At 39.8% G+C, this 15,721-nt stretch overlaps 1 protein-coding gene across 1 annotated transcript in view; it reads right to left on the reverse strand.

Annotated features, from left to right (window-relative positions):
• Positions 1–2,479: 2,479 nt before the first annotated feature.
• The window catches only part of LOC307267887 (ras-responsive element-binding protein 1-like), a 22,884-nt gene continuing 9,642 nt past the window's right edge, over positions 2,480–15,721 (reverse strand). The window contains exons 8-15 of the mRNA XM_080050340.1: positions 15,687–15,721; positions 10,287–10,445; positions 9,517–9,660; positions 8,197–8,300; positions 7,341–7,839; positions 5,927–6,229; positions 4,856–5,063; positions 2,480–4,711 (exon numbers count right to left, since the gene is read on the reverse strand). The exon at positions 15,687–15,721 is cut by the window's right edge and continues 145 nt beyond it. Of these exons, the coding sequence (XP_079906466.1) occupies positions 4,342–4,711; positions 4,856–5,063; positions 5,927–6,229; positions 7,341–7,839; positions 8,197–8,300; positions 9,517–9,660; positions 10,287–10,445; positions 15,687–15,721 (1,822 nt within the window). The 3' untranslated portion in view covers positions 2,480–4,341. The remainder of the gene's footprint in view (positions 4,712–4,855; positions 5,064–5,926; positions 6,230–7,340; positions 7,840–8,196; positions 8,301–9,516; positions 9,661–10,286; positions 10,446–15,686) is intronic.

Genomic DNA, 15,721 nt, shown 5'->3' on the forward strand with positions numbered 1-15,721 from the left:
GAATAACATGCAAGAAAAAAAAAATTCTAGCCTAAAAAATTCACCCTTTAAAGTTTAAACAATGGATTTTTTCACAGTTTTTTTATACACTTTTATATGTCATAAAGAAAAGAAAAATACACACACAAAAAAGACAAAAATCTTATCATCAAAACTAAAAATTGTACATCATCATAATCAAGAGAGCCAGATAGACAAACCGGCTCTCATCTCATATACACAGAGGTTCTACATTAAAGCTTTCGGGGGATTTTTCTTAGTTATTGCTAGAGAGAGAGTTTTAAAACTCCTTTTTAACCGGCCGAGCTACGGCAAGCCGGAAGAGTCATCACTCAAAAAAACCATCAGTTTACTCAAAACAGTACTGCAGCATACATGTGATATTTACTAATTTAATACATGGCTTCTTTCTCAAGTCATTGTAGAAACTAAACTCGCACGCACACACACACGCACACACGCAGATTCAGACACACACACACACGCAGATTCAGACACACACACACGCAGAGAGACAGAATCACACACACACACCTGGGTTCCAAATAAATACATTTAAAAACAGTCCATGTGCATTCGAAATGGAAGTCCAGTATTCATATGGCCGTGCACACACACACACAGATTCAGACACACACACACACAGATTCAGACACACACACACAGATTCAGACACACACACACACACACACACACACACACACAGGGATGTACAGATAGAGCTAACAAACATAAAACAGTTGAGAGAGAGAGAGTGAAAGAGAGAGTTTTTTCAAAATAAAATGCGGGTTTTATCCGATAATTAACTAATTGATTTATAAATCCCTTTATATGTGGCGACAAATATCAAATAAGTCATTCAGCATCAGCAGTGGCCTGTTTCCGCCAGCAGGGGGCGGCGTTGGTACATGTTTTGTCAAGGGGGATTTTCTCAATTTAAAGGCCTACTTCACCAGTTGGAATATGAAGGTGTATTGAACTCGGAGATCCTATGAAGTATAAATGTGTGATGTCACAGAAAGAGAAATGTAGGGTTAGACAGTGAGACCATAAAACACTCTTTCTGCCTTTTCTCAGGCTAGGATGATCCGATTTCAATTTTTTTTTTGCACATTTATACTTCATAGGATCTCAGAGTTCAATACACCTTCATATTCCAACCGGTGAAGTAGGCCTTTAAGCTTTTGATAATATTTGTTTTTCAAATGAACTAAAAAAAAGGAGTAGAAAGAGCAATTTGTCCGCAAGATAAATTTGTTACGTTCCAAAAAATTCTGGAAAAAAAATGTAGTCGGTTAGTTTGACTTTGATACATCCAATTAGATAAAGTAGATTTTAATGAAAAAAAAAATGTATTTGTATTTATTTTTTAATTTAATTTAATTTAATTGTCTAGTGGTTATCTGCTCTGCAAACACACGACAGTCTTTCCATAATAATCATGAGTAAATAAGGAATGAATCATTTGTTACAGAAACGTTAATTAAGTTTTAGTTTCTTTGCTTTCATCAGACTTCAAAAATGTTTTTCGGATGTTGATTTAGGACTATTTCGGTCGCCATATTTGAGCAGGGGCCTGTGAAATTTTACACACACACACACACACACACACACACACACACACACACACACACACACACACACACACACACACACACACACACACACACACACACACACACACACACACACACACACACACACACACACACACACACACACACACACACACACACAACACACACACACACGAAAACCCTCCCTCTCTCTCTCTCTCCCTCTCTTGATTGTATCGCGATTAATCCACCATAGTAGTACTAGTAGTAGAAAGTAGTAAAGGAAATAGTAGTTTTGTAGTTGTTAGTGCCCGTTCACACAGCCAACTTTCAGTCAGTCAGTCAGTCAGTCAGTCCATTTGCCAGTTGATCAAATCATTTTTCCCGCCCTTTTTGATTTTTCTGACCGACTTCATTGATTGGCTGACCGTCGTTGCCTAGTTACAGTTCCGTTATGAGCCGCTGAGGTTCCATTTGTTTTGATTATGAGGTTGCTTGATATATATATATATATTAAAAAAAATTTAAAAAAAAGTTTGAAGAAAATGTACAAGAAAATGAAACTATACACACACACACACACACACACAGACATACACACAGACATACATACACGCACGCACACACACACACACCCTATGGTCGCGATATCAGGATCAAAAATACAGAGCTTTCCGATTATGAAAATGCTCTGTATGTTTTTTTTGCGAGGGTAGAAAGAGGGGGTAAGAATTAGCCCTTTAACTAGTAGCCTACCGTTTGTTTTTGTGTGCAGCAGGGTAATACACTTCCCATCACACACACACACACACACACACACACACACACACACACACACACACACACACACACACACACACACACACACACACACACACACACACACACACACACACACACACACACACACACACACAACACACACACACACACACACCCATCCATCCACAAACTTCAACGAAATTCAACTAAACTAAACTTTTTTTTTTAAATCCATTTGTACAACTGATTGTCGATTGCGCCAAATTCATCACCATCTTCCACCGTCTTCGGGCAAAACTGAAAACCTCCGATCCGATCAACCATTTAGTTTATTATAAAAGGTGTATAAACTGGTCGAGAAAAGTCACGTTAATCGGGACAACATTTAAGGCCTAAATGGTCTTAAGTAGAAAAACCATGCTAGCAAGAATAGCCATGCTAGAAAAAAAAAATAAAATCACATTGCTTAGCCTCGTGTTTTAGGAAGACATCGATTTGAAAAGGTCGTCTACATTAGCTGTTGATTTTACGGTTGTTAATTTGAGGTAAACGTTAGCAGTTAGCATTAGCACGCTCTGTAATAATTAATGAACACTAAAAGGGTGTTGATGATGAGAGGTGGGATTCTCACACACACACAGACACACATAGACACACACACACACACACACACACACAGACACACACACATTCACCGATACACGCACAAAAAAAATTGATTTGTTCAGTTATATATATATAAAAAAGAAAACACAAAAACACAAGAGTTCCCCTCCCTTCACCTACGTGTCACTGATAATCGCACACACGCAAAAAAAAACGAAAACAAAATTCTCGGGCATCACACACACACACACACGCAACGTCACAATTCTTTCTGTACACACACACACACACACACACACACGCGCAATGTCACAACTCTTCTGTACACACACACACACACACATGGAATCAACTGAGAATGATTTTGAGCGAGAAAAATGTTCATAACACGCAAACTCACAGGGTATACGGGTGGCTTTTCGAAAAAGAGATTTTTCAAGGAGCTCAATAGTAGTGAGTTGATTAATTCTTTACAACACCATATCTGCCCCATTTTCAAGAGTTCTCAAGTCTTTCATTCACACACAGAAAATCTTGTGCGACTTTTCCACAAGTTCGTCAATGTTTTTGTGTGGTTTCTGAGGCCGCGAAAAGCCCCCAAAAAAGCCCCCCCAAAAAAAGGGTTAGGCCTTTTGTTTATGTGTGTATTTCCAGTTACAAGAAGCCATTGTTTGGAAGCTGTCGTTTATAGTTGCTGGTGAAAGTAGGTCCAGAATAGGTCGTTTTAGGAAAAAGCCAACAAGAGTTTAACTTTTTCCCCACGAAAAAAAAAACTGCTACTAGTAAATCCTGAAGGAGTTTCAAAAATCAAGTGAAAAAAGTGATTTTTCAGTCTCTTGCTGTGATTTTAAAAACACAAGAATAAACAGCCAGCAGCAGACACTCGACAGTCCATTTGTCTGTCTGTCTGTCTGTCTGTCTGTCTGTCTGTCTGTCTGTCTGTCTGTCTGTCTGTCTGTCTGTCTGTCTGTCTGTCGATCTCATCACGAGTTGATCATCAATTCTCAGAAATCAGAATCTAGAACAATAATAATAATAAATCATAAGTTTATTCCTTTTTTTATTTTATTGCTGAAATATATATATAGAGATTTTTTTCCCCGCACAAAAAAAAAAAAAAAAAATCACCAAAAGTCATCATCATCATCATCATCATCATCATCATAAAAAGCTATAAAAATTAGATCCGTCCTCCGTAATAAATGCAGATAAAGATATAGCCGAAAAAAAACATCTTTAGAAGTAGGTCTGGTAGTAGTAAGGCACTTCAAGAACACAAGGGCTTTTCAATTTTTCGATTCATCAAAAAAAATTGTTTTTCCGGGCTTTTGCGAGCGTCTTTTTTCGCCCTTTTCGTATTGTATGGCACGGTGGTGAAGTGGGTTGAGTAGACGATGCTAAGGGGGGGGGCTCAAGGCTACTCTACACCCACCAAAGGAGGCTCTCCGATGGGTAGAATTTGCTCCAGAGGGGGGGTGTCAGCGTGGGTCTCTTGTAGCCCATGAACGAGGCCTTCGGGTGGGGTAGGTGAGGACGAGGGAGGGGGGTCTTTGGAAGTGTTTGAATCGGCGACTTCGCTAGTAGTTGTCTCTGTGTCAGTAGCTTGTGGGCTAGCCGTTGTGTCGGCTAACGGTTGTTGTAGCGTCGCAGCCTCTGTAGATGGTTCAGGTTTATCCTCAGCGCACGGTTTTTCTTCTACTTCTTCTTCTTCTTCTTCGGTGGTGCTGGTTGGAGTTGGTTCAGAATCGGCAGGTTTTTCGGGGATTTCTTCGGGGGTTGTTGGGAGGCTGGAAAGATCGGGGAAAAAAATGGTTTATGTTAAAAATTGTTGTGATTTCAAGGTTTGAAATGTACGGAGGAGAATTATAGGGCCACAGGGAAGGTGTCTGTGTTTAAAATGTGTATATGTATGTTAAAATCCTCTCACTAACCCTTTTATTTCTTCGTCTTCTGACTCGTTCTCGGACGGCGGACATGTTGAAGTGGGCGTGTCTCCTTCCTCTCCGCTGGCGATGTCATCGTTAGCGTCGTTAGCGTCGTTAGCTCCCCGCGGCTTCAGGTGGATCCTCTGGTGGCGCACGAGACTGTGTTTCAGGGTGAAGGTTCGCTCGCACGTCTGACACTGGTACGGACGCTCGCCTGGACAGAGGCAAAAATGAGAAAATTATGATTTAATTAAGGAATTTAAATGATGATAAAAAAATAAAAAATAATAATAATAATAATAATAATAATAATAATAATTATAATAATTATATATAATAATAAAAAAATATATAAAATATTTTATTTGTAATAAATAATAATAATAAAAAAAATATTGTATTGAAAAAAAGGGAAGATAGTTGGAATAAAATAAATATTAATAAATATAAAATAATAAATTAGTGTCTGTCTGTCTGTCTGTCTGTCTATCCATCTACCTGTGTGTGTGTGTACCTGTGTGTGAGCGTGTGTGTGTGTACCTGTGTGTGAGCGTGTGTGTGTGTGTCTATCTACCTGTGTGTGTGTGTGTGTGTGTGTGTGTGTGTGTGTGTGTGTACCTGTGTGTGAGCGTGTGTGTGTGTGTGTGTGTGTGTGTGTGTGTGTGTGTGTGAGCGTGTGTGTGTGTACCTGTGTGAGAGCGTGTGTGTCTATCTACCTGTGTGTGTGTGTGTGTGTGTGTGTGTACCTGTGTGTGTGTGTGTGTGTGTGTACCTGTGTGTGTGTGTGTGTGTGTATGTGTGTGTGTGTCTGTCTGTCTGTGTATCTACCTGTGTGTGTGAGCGTGTGTGTGTGTGTCTATGTACCTGTGTGTGTACCTGTGTGTGTGAGCGTGTGTGTGTGTCTATCTACCTGTGTGTGTGTGTGTGTGTGTGTCTATCTACCTGTGTGTGTGTGTGTGTGTGTGTGTATGTACCTGTGTGTGTGTGTGTGTGTGTGCGTGTGTGCGTGTGTGTGTGTGTGTGTCTATCTACCTGTGTGTGTGTGTGTGTGTCCCCTCTGTGTGTGTGTGTGTGTACCTGTGTGTGAGCGTGTGTGTCTGGTCAGGTCCTGCAGAGACCAGAATCTCTTCCCGCACACGTTGCAGATCTTCTTCCGTTTATCGACTCGCCCTCCGTCGTGATTCTTTGGTTCTGTCGTTTCCTCGTCACTCCTGTCGTCTTTCTCTTTCTCCTCCTCCTCCTCCTCTTCATCACTCTCTCCGCTGTCATGCGCTCCCTCGCTACCCGGGGCTGCGTCACTAACCGCCCCGTCATCACCCTCCGTCTCCTTATCCTCCACTACTTCTTCTTCTGTGGTGCTTTTGGAGGCAGTCGCGGCTTCTACACAGTAAAGGAAAAGTATGAACATTTAATTAGATTTTTTTTTAAAAACTTTTATTGACATATTTTTTTTTTGAGACCGAAGACTCTTTTTCAAGGGAGACCTGTTCCCATTCCCACGTTACCATTCACACACACATTCATACACCGATAGCAGGCTAACTATCAACATTCACACGAGACAAGGTGGGTGAAGTATCTTGCCCAAGGACACAACAACCATGACACAAGTGGCAGGGCGAGGATCGAACCTCCAACCCTTTGATCATCGGCCGACCCGCTCTACCACCTGAGCCACAGTCGCCCCATATTAAAAGGTGGAGGCAGCAACCTGTCTGTACTGTGTGTGCGCTCTGAAAACAAAGTCCAGTAATACACAGCCTAGGCTCTGTAAACTGGTATGATTACTAGCTAAAGTGGGACTGACTGATCCTTCAAGCATAACAATTTGTTTTCAGATGTCAAACATGGAAAGAAAAATCGACGAAAAATCTAGAATTATTTTTAATTTTTAATTTTTTATAATTTTTTGGGTGATTTTCTTTTTTTTAAAGAACACAAACACACAACTGAAAAAAGTTTAGACAAAAACAAAAGACCCAAAATAAAATAAACAAGATGGCGTACTCTACTTAACAGGTTTCTAAGGACTAAAAATATGGGTTGCGTTCCGAATCTCATACTCTTTCTTTTTTCTATTCTACATACTACATCTGACGATAAAAATAATCTAGTTAGGATGCAGTAGGCATACTATTGGGACATACTTTTCTCTCTTATTTCATCATAACATTGCGCCTTGATCTTGCCTCTTGCTTTTATATCCGTCGCATCCCCGGTTGTTTTCATATGGAGGCTTCGTCGATGTTACGTCACTTCACGTGCTGTTGTACTGGATTGTGGGTCAGAATCGCCCAAATAGGATGCACTTTTCAACACTAACAATCTTGGCCGCATGAAGTAGGACATCCGGGTACTTCTAACCATCCTAAATCTGGCCACAAGAATCGGGAAATCCTAAATCTTTTTTCTACATACTATATAGTAGAAAGTATGCGATTCGGAACGTAACCCATGGTATTTTTTTATGATTTTTTTTTTATGAACCAACCTTGTGTGTTGCTCTCTTTCGTAGCTTCTTCCTCCTCTTTAGCTGGTGGGTTTTCTTCCGCCGCCGCCGCCATTTTGTCTGCTGCCGTCACAGTAGTCGGCGTTTCCTCGGACAGATGCGCCCTCTCGTGTCGAGCTAACGTGGTAGCGTAGCGAAAGCTCTTTTTACAAACCCTACACACATGTTTGTAGTCCGGCTGTTGTTTCACCGCGGGAATATTGGTGGTAGAAGAAGAATTTGTAGTTTTTGATGGAGATGGAGATGGAGTATTTTTCTCATTTTCTAGGCTTTCTGTTGTAGCTATGGGAGCAGCAGTAGGGGGTTTTGAGGGGGAGGAAGAGGGGGAGGGGGAGGGAGGGGTAGATTGTGTCGAGGGAGGGGTCTCTTCTTGTCCCGGGCCGGATGATGTGTTGGACAGTTTGAAGTCTATCAGCTTTTTGCCAAAGTTTAAGTCAAGGCTTTTGTTGCTATGGCAGTCGTCATCGTCTGCGCTCTCCACCTGAATGAAAATAAATAAATGAAAAAAATTTATGAATGGTTTAGATTAAGATTAAGATTCAAAAAACTTTATTGTCTGTCATTCAAGGTGCTCCGAGGAACTTTCAGTGTGTGTTAACTCTAGCGCCCCCCTTTGGACAAAAGCGGCAGTGTTTTTAACCACGCCAGCTGTTGTTCCTGGGTGAGCGTATACCCATGACAAAGGCATTAAGAAAAACTATATAAAAATAGCATTCTTTGATTACCTACCTAGATAGATAGATAGATAGATAGATAGATAGACAGACAGACAGACAGACAGACAGACAGACAGACAGACAGACAGACAGACAGACAGACAGACAGACAGACAGATTACCTTGGTGTTGTTGGTGTGTGCTGCTCTGCTCTCTGGCTCCCCCTGCTGTTCAGTCTCCTCTGGGTTTTCTGTCTCTGGCTCGTCACCGTCAGACAGACTGTTACCTGATCCACAAAACAACATCGTTAGCAAACTGTACGCCTGTGTGTGTGTGTGTGTGTGTGTGCCTGTGTGTGTGTGTGTGTGTGTGTGTGTGTGTGTGTGTGTGTGTGTGTGTGTTACCAGCCTGTGTGTGTGTGTGTGTGTGTGCCTGTGTGTGTGCCTGTGTGTGTGTGTGTGTGTGTGTGTGTGTGTGTGTGTGTGTGTGTGTGTGTGTGTGTGTGTGTGTGTGTGTGTGTTACCAGCCTGTGTGTGTGTGTGTGTGTGTGTGTGTGTGTGTTACCAGCCTGTGTGTGTGTGTGTGTGTGTGTGTGTGTGTGTGTGTGTGTGTGTGTGTGTGTGTGTGTGTGTGTTTCACAAACATTAATCTGTCAATATCAAAAGCAAAATGGCTACTCATTTAAAAAAATTAAATTATACAAAAAAAATAAAAAATTCTGGCAAAATGTATATTTCAAATCCTACCTATTTCTTAACTGTAACCCTTAACAACCCCAAAACAAAACGAAAAAGATTTGTATCTTCAAATGCTCAGTCCAAAAACATCAAATCCTCACAATTTGAAAAAAAAATAAATAATAATAAAAAAAAACATTTTAACAAATGGTCTTATTATTATTTATTTTTTTGTTTGTTGCCATTTTAAGGTCTACATGTCCCAGCTACTGACCGTGGCTGTCTGTGGTTGGGGGTAGTGGACCCTTCCTCTAATTAATTATCTTTTTACATTTCTGCTTAAAAGGGACACCGTGTAACATTTTAAGTAATTTACAAGCTAAAATCAATATCCTCATTCATAAATATGTCCTCATGGGTGTAAAATCACCTCTGCCAATAATCTGAATTATCCTCCTGAGCGGAGAATTACAAATATTAATGTTACATTTTGTCCATTGAGCGGGCAAGTCTTATGGAGGAATCCATGTTTTTGGAATGTCATCAGGTGCATTGTTTGAAATTTAGAATCGTTTTTGTCCTTGAAGGCCACTGTAGCTTCTGTTATTATTCAAAAAGGGGTGGGGTTACCCAGGGAGCGTTGCATTCTAGAACTTTGTAGAACTTTCTTGATGATGTCACATTACACACTGCACCTTTAAAGTTTGTCTGTTTGTCTTTGGGGTTAATTTTTTTATTTTAATTTTTTTTGTATAATATGATGTTTTGCGATATTGTGAAAAATCATTAAAAAAAGTGGTAAATAAGAATGTCCCAGTGACTGACCGTGGCTGTCCTTGTGGTTGGGGGAAGTGGACCCTTCCTCTTCGTTGTCAGAGGGCGAGGGGCTGACCGAGGCCGGAGCGCGGCCCGAATCGTGGGTGAAATCCTGGGATTCATTTCCAGCCTGATCCGTCTCTGACTGGCTCTCTGCAGGACACAATACAACGAGATAAAGCCTTTTAGTTTGTCTGTTTACACACACACTTTAAACACACACACTTTAAACACACACACACACACACACACACACTTTAAACACACACACACACACTTTAACACCCCCAAAACACACTCCCCCCTCCCAGACACACTTTAAACACACACACACACACACTCCCCCCTCCCACACACACTTTAAACACACACACACTTTAACACCCCCCCCCACACACACAGTAACCCTACCTTCGCTCTCATGTTTTATTTTTATTTTTTTCACTTCTTAACACACACACACACACACACACTCCCCCCCCCTCACACACACACACAGTAACCCCCTCCCCCCCACACACACACACTCCTCCCCGCCCCCCACACACACACACACACACACACTCCCCTCCCCCCCACACACACAGTAACACCCCCTCCCCCCCCTACACACACACACACAGTAACCCCCCCCCCCCCACACACACACAGTAACCCCCCCCCCCCCCACACACACAGTAACACCCCCTCCCCCCCCTACACACACACACAGTAACCCCCCCCCCCCCCACACACACACACACACACTCCCCTCCCCCCACACACACAGTAACCCCTACCATTGCTGTCGTGCGACCCCTCGTCCCCCTCTCTCTTGCTCAGCCCGTTGCGTCTCAGCGTGCGATGTGTGACGCCGTGTTTCCTCAGCAGATGACGCTCACAGTTCGACTTGGTGCTAAAGAACGCGTCGCACTTTGGACACGGGAACGGCTTCTGACCTGAGGAAGAGAGGGGGACAGGTGTGAGTGTGTGTGTGTGGGGGGGAGGGGGGGAGTGAGTGAGTGAGTGAGTGAGTGAGTGAGTGAGTGAGTGAGAGAGTGTGAGTAGTAAAGTAGTAGTAGTAAAAATATTTATTTCGGTCCATCAAAGCACATCACATGCGATCAATAAAAAATAAAAAATAAAAAAAATAAAAAAAATAATGGCCGAAAAGGTCTAGGCTGAAGCCGAGGCTTATTATGCCGACCCTTTTTACAATAATAGTAAGTTCATTATTAACACCTTCATTTACCATTATTAATTATATATATAAAAGAAAAATACATATACTGTATATATACTATATATATATATTTTTTTTTTAACGTTTACAAATATATAACTCTCTGCAAATACATAATATAATACAATACAACAAGATATAATATGACATAATTCAATATAATATAATACTATAAATATAATACACTAAAAATATAATATATATACGCTTACACAACATAGCATAACATAACAGAACATAATATAATATAATAAGATACAATATAACATACTACAATTTAACATAAGATGACACAATATTATAAATATACCATAAATATGAATATAATATACTATAAACATTATTTACCATGAATACAACATAAGATAGGATAACATAATATAACACAACACATAATACAATATAGTAATTCGAAAAAAAGAAAAACAACAAAAGAAATAAATAAATAAAAAAAATAAAATAAAACAAAGCAAAAACAAAGTCATAATGACGCTTTATATCTTTCTATTACCCTGGTTTTGAAATTCCTTTTGAATTTTTTAATAGAGTTGCACGTTTTTAGTTCACAGTCCAATTGGTTCCATAGGTTGATACCTTTAACGGAAATGCACCTACTCTTAGTGTCCGTTCTTGCCCCTGCACTTCTAAACATATGTGCGCCTCTTAATTGGTAGTGACCATCTCTAGCCCCAAACAGCTCCTGGATGCAGTGCGGAAGTGTTCTGTGATGTGCCTTGTACATTACAACTGCCGTTCTAAGGACAGCTAGATCTTCTAATTTCAAGGCGTGGAGTTTAATGAAAAGAGGATTTGTTGATGCATAATAGTTAGCATGATTTACAATTCTTATGGCTTTTTTTTGCAGTAAAAAAATTTGGTTGATGTTTGTTTTATATGCGTTCCCCCATACCTCAATACAGTAAGTGATGTAAGGAAGAATGAGGGAGCAATACAATATATATAGTGAGTTCTGATTTAAAATATTTTTCATTTTATACAATATTGCAATGGTTTTTGATATTTTTGATTTTATATTATTTATCTGTGGTTTCCAGTTAAGTTTATTATCGATTATGGTTCCCAAAAAAATATTTTCATTTACACGCTCAATTTCAACATCATTAATCTTAAGTTTAGCCTGTTCATTAATTTTCTTATTGCCAAAGATGATAAATTTTGTTTTTTTTAGGTTCAAAGACAGCTTATTAATGTCAAACCACTTCTTTAGAATTGTTAATTCGTTTTCCACTGCATCCAGGAGCTGCTCAAGGTCTTTTCCAGAGCAGTGCAAACTGGTGTCATCCGCATACAAAACACACTTTAGTAATTTCGAGACGTCACATAAATCATTAATGTACATAATAAAAAGTTTAGGACCCAGCACAGAGCCCTGTGGGACCCCATGCGTTACTTTTTGCAAGTCAGAGTCTACATTATACATATGCACATATTGGTCTCTATCATCAAGGTAACTTTTAAGCCAGTTATGAGCAATGCCTCTTACACCATATCTTTCCATTTTTTCCAAGAGTATACCATGGTCAATTGTGTCGAAAGCCTTCTTTAGGTCGATAAAAACCCCAACTGTATATTCCCTGTTGTCTATTGCAGTAGATATCCCTTCAACCAGCTCCATCACTGCCATTGAGGTGGACATATTGCTTCTGAAACCGTACTGGTGGTCGCTCAATAGATGATGCTTCTCTATAAAATTATCTAATCTTGTAACAAACAATTTTTCAATTATTTTTGAGAATTGTGAGAGCAGAGAGATTGGTCTATAGTTTGTGAATTGATGTCTGTCTCCACTTTTGAAGATTGGAATTACTTTAGCAGTTTTCATTGCATTTGGGAAAATTCCTGTGAGGAAAGATTGGTTGCAGATATAAGTGAATGGTGTTACTATGCAATCAACTATGTTTTTTACTAGCATCATATCTAAATTAGCAAAGTCAGTAGACTTTTTGTTTTTGAATGTATTTACAATATCAAGAATTTCATTTTCATTTACATTGCAGATACAAATGGAATTTGGATTCCTTCTGATAATGTTTACATCCAATCCTTCCTTGTCTCTCTGCTCTACAATCTCTGTGGCTAGGTTAGATCCAACTTTTACAAAGAAATTATTGAATTCATTTGCAATTTCCTTTGATTTATCCATGGTTATATTCTCTTTAGTAAAGTACGTTGGATAATCATTTTTGCCAGTGCCTTTTTTGATTATGCTATTTAAAATGTTCCATGTCCCTTGGATGTTACTCCTTTGCTGTTCCAGTAGCCTATGGTAATATTCCTTCCTATGAAATCTAATAATTCGTATTAATTTATTTTTGTATGCCTTATATTTATTTTCAGCATCTTTTGTTCTTTGTTTTAAGAATATCCTGTAAAGTAAATTTTTCTTTTTACAGGCATTTTCTATACCTTTAGTGATCCATGGCTTATCATGTCTATATTTTCTTCTGGTAGCAGTCTTTCTTATTGGACAGTGTTTATCATATAGCTTAAGTATAGTCGACAGAAAGGCCTCATAGGCTTGATTAGGGTCTTCAGTTGCATAGACCTGATTCCAAGTCTGTGTGCTTAAGTCCATCCTAAGGGCAGCGATGGCTTCTGGTGTTCTACATCGAGTCAGCTGATGGGTGTGGTTCTTTTTTATATTTTCCACCTCAAGAAGATTTTGAAAGATTGCAAAAACAGGAAGATGATCGCTTATGTCATTTATAAGGAGTCCAGCTGTCACTTGACTTGCTATTGTATTTATGAAAATATTATCTATCAATGTGGCTGTGTCTTTTGTTATTCTACTTGGTTTTGTAATAACAGGAAATAGACTATTACTATACATTGTATTGATAAAATCAATTGTGTTATTATTTCCATGGGGATTAAGCAGATCAATATTAAAATCTCCACATATAATATGGACCTTATTGTGGTTTAGGTTAGCAAACATTGCTTCTGATTTACAAGTGAAAGTGGCTAGACAGGATCCAGGTGTTCTATACACACAGCTAATAATTATATTTTTGGATTTTTCTACTGTAATTTCTATAGTTAAGGATTCAAGAATATCATCTATGTTTATTGTCATGCTTTTAAGCATGGTACATCTTAGAGCTGTGTCAACATATAGTGCAACTCCTCCTCCTTTTTTGTTTGTCCTGTTAGATGTAAACAGCTCGTATCCCTCCATTTCCACATTATGACCTTTCTCATTATCAAGCCAAGTCTCAGATACAGCAATTACATTAAATTTATTAAATTGGCACAGGTAATCCTTGATTTTGGTAAAATTTTTGTAGAGACTTCTACTGTTGAAGTGTATAATAGAGAAAGTAGTACCCCTTCTTACATTTTTAAATTGTTCGTCAGAGTAGTATTCACAATTGTTGTTTATGTTATTATAAAAGTGGTTTTCAGGATCAATTTCATTACAAACCTCATACATTTTGTGCTCCGTGTGGTCAAAGTTTGCAAAATTTAGATGTTCATACTTGCTATAAAGATTATATTCGCAGTCTCCCCCAACATTATCATTGTCTAAAAACTCAGCATCATCAATATTTCTGAATGGGTGCAAGTAGTCATCCACAGAATCTGTCATTAGCATTTAGAACAATACCCACACACCAGAGACACAATAAACTCATACCCTGCAGGATTTTGTTTAGGAACTACCTAACTTGTCTAGTTGATCAATGCTCCAGATGCACAGAACTTTAGCCTGTTCAGGTGTGCCATTCAATTTAACAAACACTTTACAGTTAGAGGTCCAAGTGGCCTGAATTTTCCCCTGCTTCTTCATGACCCTTGCCTGTCTTGCAATATCTGCATTTCTTTTTGTGAGATGGTCATTTATATAGACATTTGTGCCCTTCAATCGGCGGCCCTGCCTGAGCAGGTCAATTTTGTGCTTTCTGTTAGGAAAGCGAACAATGACAACATGTTTGTCTTTTTGGTTTTTTGTTGGGATGATGTGGCAAGCTTCAATGTTGCGTCTGTCGATAGCTATCTGTTTGTCATGGAGGAAGGCTGTTACCTGAGCCTCAGCTGAATCATCATGGCCAGCACTGTCCACCTCACTCACATCCCCATTCAGGGCCCGGGCATAAGACCGTGGCTTGATCACTAGTCCAGTTATAATTACGTCATTCATACGCGTATACTGCTCTAAGTCAGATACACGTGTTTCCAAAGAGTTTATCTTGTTCTGCTGGTCCTCATTTACCATCTTAAGAGCCTTGATTTCACTCATCAGATTAATTATAGTACGCTGCTGTTTGTTTATGGTTGCCAATTCGTCCCCCATTATGTTCAAGGAAGCTTTTAATTCCTCTATGTCCTTCTTAATCTCTTTTTGAGTGAGTGAGTGTGTGAGTGAAGGGCTTCTGACCTGAGGAAGAGAGTGACAGGTGTGAGTGTGTGGTTTATATAAAAGGCTGTGTGTGTGTGTGGGGGGGGGGGGGGGGGGGGGAGTGAGTGTGTTTGTGTGTGTGTGTGTTAGAGAGAGAGTGTGAGTGTGTATCTCTGTGTGTGTATCTCTGTGTGTGTGTGTCTGTCTGTCTGTCTGTATATTTACCAGTGTGTGTCTGTGTGTGTCTCTCTTTCTGTGTGTGTGTGTGTCTCTGTGTCTCTGTGTGTGTCTGTCTGTCTGTGTGTCTGTGTGTCTGTGTGTCTGTGTGTCTGTCTGTCTGTGTATTTACCGGTGTGTGTGAGCATGTGTCTGTCTGTCTGTCTGTCTGTCTGTCTGTCTGTCTGTCTGTCTGTCTGTCTGTGTATTTACCGGTGTGTGTGAGCATGTGTCTGTCTGTCTGTCTGTCTGTCTGTCTGTCTGTCTGTCTGTGTATTTACCGGTGTGTGTGAGCATGTGTCTGTCTGTCTGTCTGTCTGTCTGTCTGTCTGTCTGTCTGTCTGTCTGTCTGTCTGTCTGTCTGTCTGTGTGTGTATTTACCGGTGTGTGTGAGCATGTGTCTCTGCAGGGAGCTT

This window comes from Ammodytes marinus (assembly GCF_949987685.1).
Source record: "Ammodytes marinus genome assembly, chromosome: 21".
Classification (NCBI taxonomy): Eukaryota; Metazoa; Chordata; class Actinopteri; order Uranoscopiformes; family Ammodytidae; genus Ammodytes; species Ammodytes marinus.